Genomic DNA, 14,328 nt, shown 5'->3' with positions numbered 1-14,328 from the left:
ATTTGCTTATGCACCTAATTTGTCTTCAGTGATTGTGTCCAGAGGGTGGGCATCACCCAGTGCCATGTTATTAGAACAAATTGTTCTTGTGTTCAGGTGCATAACCATATAAATATATGTACATAGGCCAATACCCCTTCCTTATCTTTATATATTAATATATTTACAAACATACTTGTCTATATTTATACCTCTCTTACAGAGTTCTTACTACCTAGTTCTTCTATTTCCTTTTCCTTCCTCCTGCTCCACTATCATGCTCACCCCTCATTCACCTCTCAGTACTTCCTCCTGGGGAGATTATGATTGATCAAGTACCACCAGGCACTCTACACCCTCCTTGCCATCGAGTTTAAGTCCTTTGTTGCTCCCCTATCCACTCCCTTCCCCCCACCTCCTCATTTCCCATGTCCCCCCAGAAGCTTCAGCCCGGTTGCCTTCTCTGCTGGATTGCTTATCATGCCTACCTTAACAAAACATAACAAAACAAACAAATAGTTCAGGGTCTGATGACCTTTATGGATCTCCCCCCACCAGGCCAGTGGAGTTCTAAGCCCTGCCCCCCACGTCAGAAGTCTATTTTGGGGATTCTTCAAAGGCTTCTTGTCACCTCTTTCTCACACAGAGTGGCTGGGGTTCAAACTTCAGATCATTGGGTTAGCAGCCAATCACTGCACCGCTGTGCTACCAGGCGTCCTCGGTAAAGCGGGCAGTGGGAGTGTTGAGGAGCAGAGACAGCATTCAGGGTTCTCAGAAGTTTAGAAAGGAAATCCTAGAGCAGAGGTTCTCAACCTTCCTTGTGTTGTGGTGGCCCCCATCCATAAAACATAAAAATATTATTTGTCACTTCATAACTACTTTTGCTAATTAGGAATCATCATGTAAATAAACATCTGATATGCGGGATGTATTTTCATTGTTACAAATTTGAACGTAATTAAAGCATAGTGATTCATCACAAAACAATACGTAATCATACATTGTGAAGTATTTATTTCTAAGGACAAATGAGATGTTGTCTTGAAGCATGGTGTAGCATGGGTAACAGTCTCCAATGGGGTACTCGGATGTGGGTGTATCTGCATGTGGACGGACCTGCCCCCATAGAGAGAGAGGCCTGGTGTCTCAGTTCCTAAGACCATCGGAAATAGAACTGCCCCTGTGAGTCTCCGAGACCGTAAACTGAGACCGTAATGGGAGTAGAAAGCCTCTTTCTCCCATGGAGCGACTGGTGGTTTCCAGATGACCTTGCAGTTAGCAGACCAGTCGTAACCACTCCGCAACCAGGGCTCCTTGCTATAAAATGCTATTATTGCACTATCGCCAAAAGACTTCTCAAATTCATCCACTTTTCTCTAGCTCTTCTCCCCCACCCCTTCCTAGTTTCTGTGGTGTTAGCCTGAATTTACAGATGAGCAATTGAAGGTTTGTTCCTTGCCTGGTTTTAGCAGCTGATACTGAGATTCTTCAGCGTCTCTTCCCACAGACGTAGACCATCTGGTGTCTGTGCTCCACCTAGTGTACTGTAGTCACCTTTTGTGTCCTCCCAAAAAGGCATTTGCTATGAATATGCCGATTGTCTTGCAAAATTCTATCGAGATTCCCCAGCTTCCTTCTTTATCACTAAATCCTTCCTCTTTGTTTCCCACTTTTGCATTCCAAACACAAATAATCAATGCATATTGACAGCAGGTTTGATCAGCTTCCGACTGAAGATGTTGGTACACTAGTGTTGGTGAATAAACTTGGTTAGACTGGGTCTCCTTAAAGGTGGGTCCGTGTCACTCTATCATGGGCACTGTAGTCCTTGAAGATTGGTTTTCAAAGTCCCTTTTGACAATGAACGCAGTGCCGTTCCTCTTGTTACTCCCAGCAGAGTGAGTGCATCTTGATTTTCTACAACCCCAAAGACCTCAAGATTGATGATTCTATTTCACCTGGACAACTTGCAATTTCCCTAGACTAGCAAGCTTCTACAGCTGTTGTCTCTTCGGCCAGAGGCTTCTTTCCAACAGTCATGTCATTGTTGAAAGACAATTCCCCATGAATCTCATTCTGGAACATCTCAACTTGCCCAATGCCGCAACCTCATGTTGTGGGGACGCCGCAACAATGAAACTACCTACATTGCTACTAAACCGCTAACGTGCTACTGTTACAAACCGGTGTGATCCCTGTGGGAGCAACTGTTCAGCCCATAGATTGAGAACCGCTGCTTTTAAGCTTGAATTCCACAGCAAAACATTGTAATCAGGAAAGTAAAATGTAAAAGTAAAATGCATACAAAAAGGAAGTCAGGAGTGCAGGAAGCGCTCTCATAAAAAAGAGCATCCGAACTACATCATGCACATAGTGTGGAAAAAGAAAGGCCAAGGCTGAAACAAAACCCCCACGACAAGAGCATCACAGAAAGCAGGAGCAACATGTAACCTACAGAAAAAGTAAAAGCTACAAGACACAAATACACAAACTTATATTTTCGCTACTTAACGAAAGCCACTCAGACTGCACTCGCCCCCTCGCCCCGCCCGGGGGCGGGGAGAACGATCATCAATGGCAAGCGGCCGCTGCGCGAGGCGGCGCCGGGAGCCGGCTTCACGCTCAGGGGTGAGTGCTGCGCCTCCTCCTCCTCGTGGGTTTCGGTGCTCTACACGCTCAGAGGAACTTCTCTAGTCGCCGACTATAGAAATGATCCCTGAAAGTATAGTCTTAGCCCGGCTCCGTTCGCCCCCGCGAGGTCCCGGCAAGCGGCCCACTTTTCAGCGACGGCGAAATTTTTCTCAGGGCATATGAAATGCCTTTTGATCTGCATCTTAATCTCATGGGGACGTGACCGCCATGACCAACACTCACGACGCCGTCAGCACGTAACAAAGCGCAAAAACGGTTCCAAGGGACCTCAACCCTCATTAGCATACGATTTCCTGCCAGCCAATCACTGGCCGCGGCTCGCCGCGCGCCGCTGGCTCCCGCCGAATCCGCAGCCTGCCGCGCCGGGAACCCCAGGAACGCGCTGCCCCGCCCGTGGGAGGCGGGCCTTGCGCCTGCTCCGAGACCGAACCCGCCGCCAGCCAGGCGACGCGGGCTCCCCGTCCCCTAGGCTGTACCGCATGTCGGGCAGGGGGACACCGAAGGCAAAGCCAGGCTGGGCGAGGGGAGGAAATAAAGTGGAGTCGACTGCCTTCCTAGTAGTGACTTCACGGAAATCTTTCCCTGTAAGAGAAAGTGGCGTTCCACCAACGTCACCAGGCTCCTAACACGTTTGTCCTAACCTTCTGACGGTTGTTGTTTCCTTTTCATCCTCCGAATGACGGAGTAAGGTGCAACGACTGTTCCCAGAGAATGGGCGCCTTCCGCAAGGACGCCCAGTAGTCAGAACTGAAAGGAGCTAGAATAGGGGCTAAGGGGGGTTGTCTCCCCAATACCTGCAAAGGTCCACACAGAGAGAGGGGTTGGAAAGCAATCAAGCGCGAATGAGACACCTACGGGGAAAATCCAGAACTGAGCATGCTCAGAAACTGCCCAGGCTCAGGTAGGAGGTCCACCTGGACACACCCCACCTTAGGTACCAGCAAATGATGTCACACAAGTGGGCCTAACCCAGCCAATGGGTCAGTCAATCCCCTCAACCCCGCCTCCTCCGGCCAGTGGGCGGGATGGAGTAAAGTCAGGGAGCACAGCGCTGGCCGCCCTCTTGGCCTCCGGGGTTCCCAGTCCCCCCCCCTCCCCCCGCCGTGTGGCTTCCACACTCCCCATTCGTGTATTTTTTCCGCGTGGTTTTTCGAGCCCAGCAGCAACCTGGCAGCTTTCCAGAAATCGAGTGTACCCTTCCGAGACTAGAAAACCTAAAACGCCCCTTCATAAAACTCACTTGCATTACAAAACGTGCTTCTGCTGCGTGCGAAGCAAAGAACCAGAAACCTAACAGAGCCACTGGTGAAAATTAGGTCCGAATCCAGACCGGCATCTTCCTCACTAGTGCAGTCTCGTGGCCCATTGTTTATTAAGGCACCGAATACAACCTCCTTCAAAGTCCTGTCAACGATTAGTCTTCCTGGTTTCTTATTCCCAGAGGAAGTCTACCCATTTACTTCTGACAAAATTTAGCCCCCGTTTCTCAAGTAACCCCTGGTCCATGTGGCGATGAGTAGCTTCTGGCTGTAAATGCTCCTGTCCCACCAGTTTCCTCCATGACAGGAAGCACAGTGCCACTTGACATTGAAGGGCACTCTGAGCCCACCACGGGTCTAGCTGCAGCACGGGGACGGGACTAGGGCCGTCAGTCATGTTCCCCAGCCACCTCTCCTAATGGAGCCTCCGGACAATGACTATGCTTCAATCCCTGCAGCAAAATGGTCAGGTCACGGGGAGGAGACGAGCCAGCTAGGGCGCAGTGTAGCAACGATGAAAAATACAACTTTCCTCTCGTTCCTAAATGCTTCCCGCCCCCCCCCACTATCATGATCCTAATTCTACCTTACAAATCTGGCTAGACCAGAGGATGTACACTGGTACAGATAGGAACCTGAAACACAGGGAATCCAGGGCAGATGATCCCTTCAAGACCAGTGCTGAGAGTGGCCATACCGGGAGGATGGAGGGAGGGTGGGGTGGAAAGGGGGAACCTATTACAAGGATCTACATAAAACTTCCTCCCTGGGGGATGGACAACAGAAAAGTGGGTGAATAGAGACGTCGGACAGCGTAAGATATGACAAAATAATAATTTATAAATTATCAAGGGTTCATGAGGGAGAGGGGAGCAGGGAAAACGAGCTGATGGCAGGGGCTTAAGTGGAGAGCAAATGTTTTGAGAATGATGAGGGAAATGAATGTACAAATGTGCTTTACACAATCGATACATGTATGGATTGTGATTGAGTTGTACGAGTCCCTAATAAGCTGATTGTTTTTACATTTCAAATCCTTCCACACTTAACAGGGCTTTCATCATTCCTAAACACTACAATGAAGAATGAAATCTAGAGTTCTGCTACTAGCAATGGCCAAATGGCTTCTTCCTCAACAATATACACTGGGGGCAAAATATACAAAGCAACTGTCTGGAGCGGGTCGAGGGTGACGAAGGAGGTGTCCAGGAAGCCGGGTCTCCGTTTGACTGTGGTGATAGTTAGGGTTCATCGTGCCAACCTGGCCGATGGACAAATGTGGGACTAATTGAAAGGAGCCTCGTCTATATGTCTTGTCTCTTGCTCTCTGATGGTCGGACCAGGGTGCAGCTGCCTTAGCCAGTTCTCTGCCTCAGCTGGCAAGGCTCACTTCCTGTGAGACATCCTGAGGAGCAGCCATGTGGAGACCCCTGCTAGCGCTGAGATGCTTCCACGCTCACTGATTCAGCGTTCCCTCTGCATCCGGCGTCATTGTGTGCGTTTTGTGAGATTGAGGAGGGCTCTGTAGATCAGTGTTGGACATATGGGCTAATGTTGAACTTATGAACTTGGACAGCACTGGGTTGGGATGCTTTCTTAATGTACACTTACCCTTTATAAAAACTCTTACAAAATATGAATGTCTATGAAATTTGTTTCTCTTGTCTAGCCAGACTAACAAGCTGTTATAATTTGCTGTCATATAAGGAGATCATCATCCCCTTCAGGGGTGAGGGGTGCAGAGGGACCATGTGGTCTGATGTGAGTCACCACCCAATCAGTTGTAAGGAGGTTAGGGTGGGGTGCAATGCCCTTCCTCAGGGCGCAGTGCTGGTCTCCAGCAAGACAAGTTTCCTGGGGCTTGACCTGCATCGCCGTTTAGAGAACAGGTGAGGAAAGGAAACAGAGGGCGCCTCAGAACCAAGAAGTAAGAGGGAAGACATGGCTAACGTCAGGATTTCTTAGAGACCACCAACTGGAAAGAAGAGGGACGGAGTGGGAGGAGCTTTAGCCAAACTCTGGATACTCCAAATAAGCTGGCCGGATCCCTAATCAGGGGCCTTGTGGGTATGTGGCTTTGTTAGTAGTTAGAGTTAGGGACAGGGGGTTGTCCCTCCCAAGCCTGCAAAGGCCCCCTGAAGAAGGTTGGGAAGAAATCACGTGACCATTCGATGCCTATGAATTCCCCAAAATGAGCATGCTCCAATCACAGCCCCCAGGCAGGTGGGAGGTACACCTGGGAGGTCCAAACTAGGCCTGGGCTCATGACATCACCCAGGTGGGCTCAACCCAGCCAATGGGGTCAACCAATACCTGCAACCCCGTCTTCCCCAGCTGGGGCGGGTTACAATAAAGGCAGGAAGCAGGCTCTGGCCAGTGCTCCCTCATGCCCAACACTCTGACACTTCGCTCCCTCCTCCTCTGGGGCCTCTTGCTTTTCCTCCCTTGACCCCTGGGGCTCAGGAATCCGCCCCGCCCCCAGTTCCACATGTGGGTGTTCTTTTTCACGTGGTTGTTCTTTTCAGGCCCAGTTGTAAACCTCTATAAGACTGTAGAACCTGAGACTTGCCCTGGCCTTCCCTAAAACCCCCCTGGGATTACAAAACAGGCTTTGGCGGGAATTCTTTCATCTTGCAAAGCCAAGAACCGAACCAAGGTACTACCGACTCCAGAAACTAAGCCGACTCCAGAAACCGAGCCGTTTCTGTGCCTGAGCTGTGTGCTGGTTCTGTGTGTCGGCCTGTAGGCTGAACTACTGGTAACCCCCAACGAGAAACCTGGAAACAAACACCTGTAATAGTTAGCCGAAGTAAAGCCATTTTATACTAAGCAAACATTCTGCACCAGCCCTAAAATGCAACCACAGGACTTACAGCATGCTCAAAAAAAACAAACACACCCCAAATACCCCTTGTTCTTAAAATCAGCAAAAGACTGTCCTGGATCAGGAAATTGTGCAACCGCCAAGTCTGCTTCTGTACCAGCTCGCTTGCACAGCTCAGCAGGTTAAGGAAACCTTGTAAAAAACCCAAGTCTCTGAGCAGGGGGACCGGCGAGCCAAGTATTTTCTTTCGGGCTGCTGGTCCCTGTGCAGGTTGTTCTTTGTTGTTAATAAACTTTTCTATTTCTTTCGATCTCACGTCTCAGTTGTTCGTGTCCGGCTCGTGTACAACACACCCGCGAGCAGCGAGGGAGAGGTGAGCTGTGAAACTGCTCTCACTGTGCCCCGGCCTCAGGGGGAAGCAGAGTTCAAGGCAAAAGGAATCGGCTGAAACAAAAGCAGTGGCAGCTTGGGCTGAGAGAACACTCCAGGGGCCGGCACTGGGCTGGGTTATGGAAATGCAAGGCCAGGCACATTTTAAGTCTAAGGGTAATGCACAGATTTCGCTGGGGACACACACCTAGTTCCATGATGTCCCAACGCCGTCTCCAAGCAGGGCTTACCGCCCCTTTGCCTTGGAGAGAGCCTGGAGACGGGATGGGCCCCAGCAGCTCTACTGGAGCCACCGCGGATTCGGCCGGGTCCCGTTCTTGCCCCGTAAGTGTGCTCAGACCGGCACGGTCCGATCCGGAAATACGGCCTCGGTGTTTCCATCAGTACGCGCAGGACGCCAGCGTCACCCAGCTGGACTGAGGGATCTTTGGATGGACAATCCAAGACCGCTACCCAAAAGAAGAAGCCATGCCAACTATCTGTACATAAAAAAAATTCAAGTCTGCGAAAAAAGGAGCTTACCTTTCTTCAGAATCTTCTTCACTTTCACAAAGTTCCCTTGCTTCACATACTCGTGCAGCTGAGCTTCCGGGGAGTCGTTTCGGAAGGACCCAAGCTGGACGGGGCAGGGGACCGGGAGATGGACGGGCGGAGACATCTGTTTCCAAGGAGAGCGGTGTGCTTACTCCAGTTGAACCCTAAGTGTAAAGAAGCCATTCAGGGCAGTTCACGCTGGGAAACCAGCCAGTTTGTTTATAATCAAAAGGGCGAAGGGAACAATGACTGAAATGTGTGCCCCAGATGTTATTGCTGAAATTACTGGACTGAATGTACTTATGACCAAGTCCCAGGACTAGAAAAGAGACGATTACGAGGGTGTGAACTTAGAAATAACCAAGTATGTGGTGTCATGGAGATAATCCAGGCAGTGCTGGCTTTGAAGTGGGCTAAATTCTTAATTCTGATTCCATAGTTCCTGTCCCGACTGTTACCTCCCTAATTGGAGTGATTATTCAGCTTCAACAGGACCCCATTTCTCCACCTGTAGGGTGGGAATAGTCGTCATTAGGCAGTTGTTGATCAGTTTAGCAGAGAAAGATGTTCAGAACTGTGCCTGGCACGAGCCAGCTCTCTGAAGCTGGGAGTCATGTCTTCTCCTGTCACAGCCACACCTGACCATCACTAGGCACCTGCCACATGCTGTGACAAGCATCTCCAACAGACTGTTGCTATGGCAGGCTCCCCATCAGCAGGGCACACGGGCGGCCTACAGGTAAGGGACAGTGGCTTTGCGACAGCGTGCTGCATGGAGGAGCACAGTGACGGTCGCCATAGGGCAGGAGAAAGCCAAGAGCTCACACTCAGGGAGTCTTGCCAGTCAGGAGGCTGAGAAGTAGCACCTTAACTTGTCTGCTGACAAAATGTGGCTAGTGCCAATGGGCTGATGCTTCTACTTGATTTCCTCGGTCATCTTCGGTTACCCAGGGCAGCAACTTCGACCGGCATCCTAGCAATCCAAGAATAGCAACAGCCCTGGTTCTTAAGTGGACAAGAGTGATTCCAAGAACATTATTTCATTTTAAACAAATATAAACGGAACCTCTTATCATTTGTCGTCCCTCCCGCCCTATTCTATGTTGTTTAGGTATAAATGATTTTGTAATTTGGACAGCTATTAATAAAAGCTATGTCATAAGGTGCAGAAGGTTTGGTTTAGTTTCACTTAATTAAGGCATGTGATAATCGCAATAATTAGAGGAATGTGGAAAACCTCTTGACAAGAGGAGGCGTCTACAAGTGTGCCTCACTGATCTGGCCACTCAGTGGCTGTCCTGGGAGCCTGCTGAGTGCCCTCCTCCCCTGCTCTGCTCCCTGGGCTGTGACAAAGCTCTCTGCTTCTTCCATGAGGACAAGGCCAAGGCCCTCTGCACTGCCCGTGTGATCTTACTAGTAACTATACTGTACTTAAATAATGCATGAACATATTCTTCATGTACAATGTTCAGGGAATCCAGACAAAATCTCCCAGACTCACCTCAGTGTCACAGAGTATGCCATGACACAAGGCTTGCACCAACTGCTTCCCCCCCCCCCCGCCCTCTCCAAAATACCTGCATCCCTGAGATTTTGCAAACTAATATTTTTGTTTTCACGATTTGAGGTTTCTAGTCACTTTCTGAGCATCCCCCTTTCCCCACTGTGTTTCAAGGGCTGCTGTCTGGCAAGTCTCAGGCTCGACAGCTCATCTAGGCTCAGAATCTGGACAGTAAGATCCTACTCGTGGGCTGCTTCTACTCCATTTTATAATTGTACCATTCCCTATAAATTATCACAGCTGCCTCAGACATTTAAAGGATACAAGTTATAACATTGATGAACCTTTAAGACATGCTAAGTAAAACACATCAGGCACAAGAGTGCGAGTATTCGTATAACTCCACTCATGAGGTGTCTAAAACTACCCATCAGGACTTTATAAAACAGAGTTGGAGCTATTTGCCAGGATTTCAGAGGCTATAAATCTTTCTAGAGGGGCTCTGGCGGCATAGTGGATTGCGTGTTCGGCTGCTAACCACAAGGTCAGTGGCTCCAATCTACCAGGCCCCCCCTAGAAGAACGATGAGGATTTCTACTCCTGTAGAGTTAAGAGTTATCTATTGGGATGCCTCGTTTGATCTTTTATAGACTTAAGAGACAGACCTTAGAACAGAGCAGAACTGCCCCTTTGGAAATCCACGGCTTTACTAGGAGATAGCCTCATTTTCCTCCCCAAGGTGTGAGTTAGAACTTCATAGCTCAATGCATGACACACCACACTACAAGGCCTTGATAGAATCACAGAATAAAGCCCTCACCAGAGATTTACTATCAGCCAGTGAAGGAACATGACTTTAGGAGCCCTGGTGCTACTACGTTGGGCTGTGATGATCTTAATGGTCTGTAGTCTGAAACCACCAGCACCTGGCAGGAGGAAGACTGGGGGTTCTGCTCCCATAAACAGTTAAAGCTTTGGACCGGCACAGTGGGTTCTGAGTCAGCATGAACTAAATGGCAGTGGGTTTGGTTGGGAATTTCACCTTGGACAGGTTCAGAGGCCCCAGATGCTGGAGAAGAACATTGTATCTGGTAAACTAAAGAAGTATAAAAAAAGGGCAGGGTCTTCGACAAAACCCGAGAGACACTGTGGTTCAAGCATGATAACTGGGAGATAGCATGTAAGCATCACACTTTACTATCGAAAGAGACAAAGGTACATTGCACTCGTCTCACTCTATGACCAGACCAGTGGTTAACCACTGACTGCTCCTCCAGGTCATTAAGAATGAGAACAAAGCCTAAACGATACATGCAGCGGTGCATGTTAAGTCAGCATGAAAATACAATACACAACACCTCTTGAAAGGTCATTTTGAGAACTAAGGTGTGCCTGAAACAAGCCATGGAATTTTTGAGCATCTCATATGCATGTGAAAGTTACACACTGAATACAGCTGAAGCAGAATCCAGTGTTGCAGTGGTGGAGCTGGAGAAATAAGGACAAGTAACATGGACTGGCAAAAAAACAAACTCGTTTCCTTCGAATTACTGCCCCAAATTGTTCCACTTAGTTCAGGAATGCTGTGGCAGTCCGGCACAGAAACAAGGGTGTAGGTTGGGCATTAAGGCTTTACTTCTGGCAGGACCACTTGCCCGTACGTTGCGCTCGGGTTAGAAAAAGCTCCTGCAAAGAAACAACTAGTTTTTCATCAGCCAAAAAACTCTCCTATCCTAAAAAGAAACATCCTATATACACTCCCTAAACGCTTAGAGATAAAAAAGTGAGACTACGCTAACCGCAAGCACACACATTCTATTTTTGAACCGGGAATGATCAGGGGATAGCGCGAACGCAGTCCCCCACTACCACAAATTATGCAGTCGAGTTTCCCACATTTGGGGAAATCGCAGGGGTCAGCACACCCGGAGTGCAATGGGTGAGCCTCGCCCTGGGAAAACCACCTTCGTGATCATGGTATCTCCCCTGCCAGGTAAGTATGAGTTGCTCGGCTCGCTTGTTCACGCACCCCCTTGCTCAACATACTTTAGAGTTAGGGTGAATTACTTCTGAACTTGCTGGGCCCTTAACTAGAGATCATATAAATTATTATATGCTGTAAATCACATTACTCCGGGTATTCGCTGGAAACGAGGTTATTTCTGCCCTGTAGAGACCATCCGAAACGGCAGTCATCTCGCCGCTGATCTGCATAGCTCTGCCTCTCGGGCTGACGTCACAGCGGATCCGCTTCCTCTTTCCGCGGGCGCTTCCGGATGAGGTCACGTGGCTACGCTCCGCGCCCGTGCCACAGGCCTCCGAAGCCGCCTGGGGCGTGCTCCCCGGGGCTGCGGGGCGGGGCACTTGGACTTGGGAAGCGGTGGCCGAGGGGGAGGCAGCCCAGGGACGGCAGCGAGCCCTCCAGGTCTCTGGGCTACCAGACGTTGCGTCTTCCTCTCTGCCCCGCAGCCCGCGCGCCCTGGGCCCAATCGAAAGCAACTGTCTACGCAACTGTGGATTCAGACTCCCTTCGTCCGCACAATGTACTAAAAGCTTCCCCTTATTTTATATTCCAGAGGTTATTTTAAATTATGACGATGGTGTTTAGAAGAAAAAAAAAGCAAAAGGCCCTTGAAGATAGCTGGGGGGATACGGAAAAGTACAAAACACAAAATTAAAGTGAACCAAAAGCCCGTTAAGTAATTACCATTGTTACACTCTGGACTTGTGTATGGTCGTTCTAAATGGTATTTCCGGTTATTTTTGCATACAAGAGGCTTCAAAAGACTCGGGAAAATTCCATTATCATTTAATACCATTTCCCCACAAAGGTACAGGTCTTAGATTTATATTCACATGCTGATTTATTGAAATTTTCATTCATCTTGATTATACAGGGCCATGTTATTTGTGCTTTATACTGATACTAGGAGTCCTGGTGATTTTATATATATATATATGTAAAATCATTCTATTGGGGGCTCATTCAACTCTTATCGCAATCCATCCATCCATCCATGTGTCAAGCACGTGTGCACGTTTGTTGCCCTCATCATTCTCAAAGCACTTTCTTTCTACTTGAGCCCTTGGCATCAGCAACTCATTCCCCCCCCTCCCTGCTCCCCCTTCCCCGCTGAACCCTTCATAATTTATACATCGTTATTTTCATGTCTTACACTGACTGCTGTCTCTCCACCACTTTCTGGTGTCCATCCCCCTGGGAGGGGGTTACCAGCAGGTCATTGTGACCGGTTCCCCCTTTATCTCCCCTTCCCCTCCTGTCCTGGCATCGCCACTCTCACGGTGGGTCCTGAGGGGCCCTCTGTCCTGGGCTCCCTGTGCCTCCAGCTCTTCTGAGCCGTGCACGTGCTGGCTACAAACGGCTGCTGACTGCAGGGGCGGCATCTGGAGAGCCTGCGCCGCTCCACGGGCCACAGAGGAGGCTTTCTGCTCCCACAGAGAAGCACAGTCTCGGGGACTCAGGGGCAGCTCTGCCCTGGACAATCCAGCTGCGAGTCCGCATCAGGTTGAGAACCACTGCTGTATCTGACCATCCTTCTTCCATGACAGCTTGGTTTGTCCTTAGCAGTCTATGGGGCCTTCAATATTGTTTCCCAGCACCATTAACTGCATCTATTCTTCCCTCTTCCTTATTCAACGTCCAACTTTGACATATTGAAAACAGCATGGCTTGAGTCAGGTGCGCCTTAGTCCTCAAAATAACATCCTTGCTTTTCACTACCCTACAGAGGCCAGGTGCAGCAGATTTACCTAATTCAACACATCTTCTGGTTTCGTGACTGCTGCTTCCATGAGCAGTGACTGTCGACTGAAGCAAGATTAAATTCTTGACAAGTTCAAACTTTTCTCCATTTATCTTGATGCTGCCTATTGGTCCAGTTGTGAGGATTTTGGCCATCTTTTCATTGAGTCGTAATCCACACTGAAGGCTAAAAGCCTCGATCTTCATCAGCAAGTGCTTCCAGTCCTCCTCCCTTTCAGCAAGTGAGGTGTGTCATTTGCTTATCAAAGACTGTTAATAAGCCTTCCCCCAATTCAGATGCATTCTTCTCCGTATCATCCAGCTTCTCTGATGACTTGCTCAGCATACAGACTGGACACATATGGTACGAGGACAGAACCCTGACACACCCCACTCCAGATTATATAAACCACGCAGAATTCCCTGGTTCTGCTCACACAACTGCCCCTTGATCCAAGCACAAGTTCTGCACGAGCACAATGAAGGGTCTGGAGTTCCTAAGCTTCCCATATCCACAGTTCGTTACTACCCATACAGTCGAGTGCCTTTGCCAAGTAATAAAGCACAAACATGTTTTTGGTATTCTCTGATTTTATTTTTAAAATCATTTTATTGGGAAAAAATCATTTTATTGGGGGCTCATACAACTCTTTATCACAATCCATCCATCCATTGTGTCAAGCACATTTGTACATTTGTTGTCATCATCATTTTCAAAACATTTTCTTTCTACTTGAGCCCTTGGTATCAGCTTCTTACTTTTTTCCCCTTCCTCTCTCATGAACCCTAGATAATTTTTTATTTTTTCATGTCTTACACTGACCGATGTCTCCCTTCACCCACTTTTCTGTTGTCCATTCCCCTGGGAGGGGGTTATATGTAGATCCTTGTGATTGGTCCCCCTACATTCCCCCCACCCACCTCTGGTACGGGTACTCCCAATGTTGGTCCTGAGGGGTTATCTGTCCTGCATTCCCTGTTTCCAGCCCTTATCTGTACCAGTGCACATGCTCTGGGCTAGCCAGATTTGCAAGGCAGAATTGGGGTCATGATAGTGGGGGTGGGGGTGGGGGAAGAAGCAGTAAAGAACTAGAGGAAAGTGGTATGTTTCATCGAGGTAGTCTCTGATTTTAGCCAAGATCCATCTGACATCAGCAATAACATCCTTTGTTCCATGTCCTCTTCTGAATCCAGCCTGAACCTCTGGTCACTATACTGTTGTAACTTGTCAATGGACTGTTGCAACCATTGTTGGATGATCAGCAAAATTTTACTTGCATGTATGGTTAATTATATTGTGTTTTTTTTTTTTTAATTTGAGCACTCTTTTGGGTCACCTTTCTTTGGAATGGGTAGCTGTCTTCCAAGTTTCCTGCCATAGATGAGTAAGTGCTTCCGGTGCTTCATCAGCTTGTTGAAACTTTTC

At 48.7% G+C, this 14,328-nt stretch overlaps 1 protein-coding gene and 2 non-coding genes across 3 annotated transcripts in view; all 3 read right to left on the bottom strand.

The window, feature by feature from the left end:
• Positions 1 to 7,762, bottom strand: part of TEX14 (testis expressed 14, intercellular bridge forming factor) — a 72,370-nt gene extending 64,608 nt beyond the window's left edge. The window contains exon 1 of the mRNA XM_075559630.1: positions 7,627 to 7,762. Coding sequence (XP_075415745.1) covers positions 7,627 to 7,762 — 136 coding nt within the window. The remainder of the gene's footprint in view (positions 1 to 7,626) is intronic.
• Positions 2,496 to 2,711, bottom strand: LOC142460346 (small nucleolar RNA U3). Its single transcript, XR_012786567.1, has one exon. It is a non-coding gene; the product is annotated as a small nucleolar RNA U3 (small nucleolar RNA).
• Positions 7,763 to 10,976: 3,214 nt separating the features above from the next.
• Positions 10,977 to 11,140, bottom strand: LOC142460400 (U1 spliceosomal RNA). Its single transcript, XR_012786612.1, has one exon. It is a non-coding gene; the product is annotated as a U1 spliceosomal RNA (small nuclear RNA).
• Between the last annotated feature and the right edge of the window lie 3,188 nt (positions 11,141 to 14,328).

Source organism: Tenrec ecaudatus, chromosome 10 (assembly GCF_050624435.1).
Source record: "Tenrec ecaudatus isolate mTenEca1 chromosome 10, mTenEca1.hap1, whole genome shotgun sequence".
NCBI lineage: Eukaryota > Metazoa > Chordata > Mammalia > Afrosoricida > Tenrecidae > Tenrec > Tenrec ecaudatus.
This window is presented reverse-complemented; position numbering and strand designations above follow the sequence as displayed.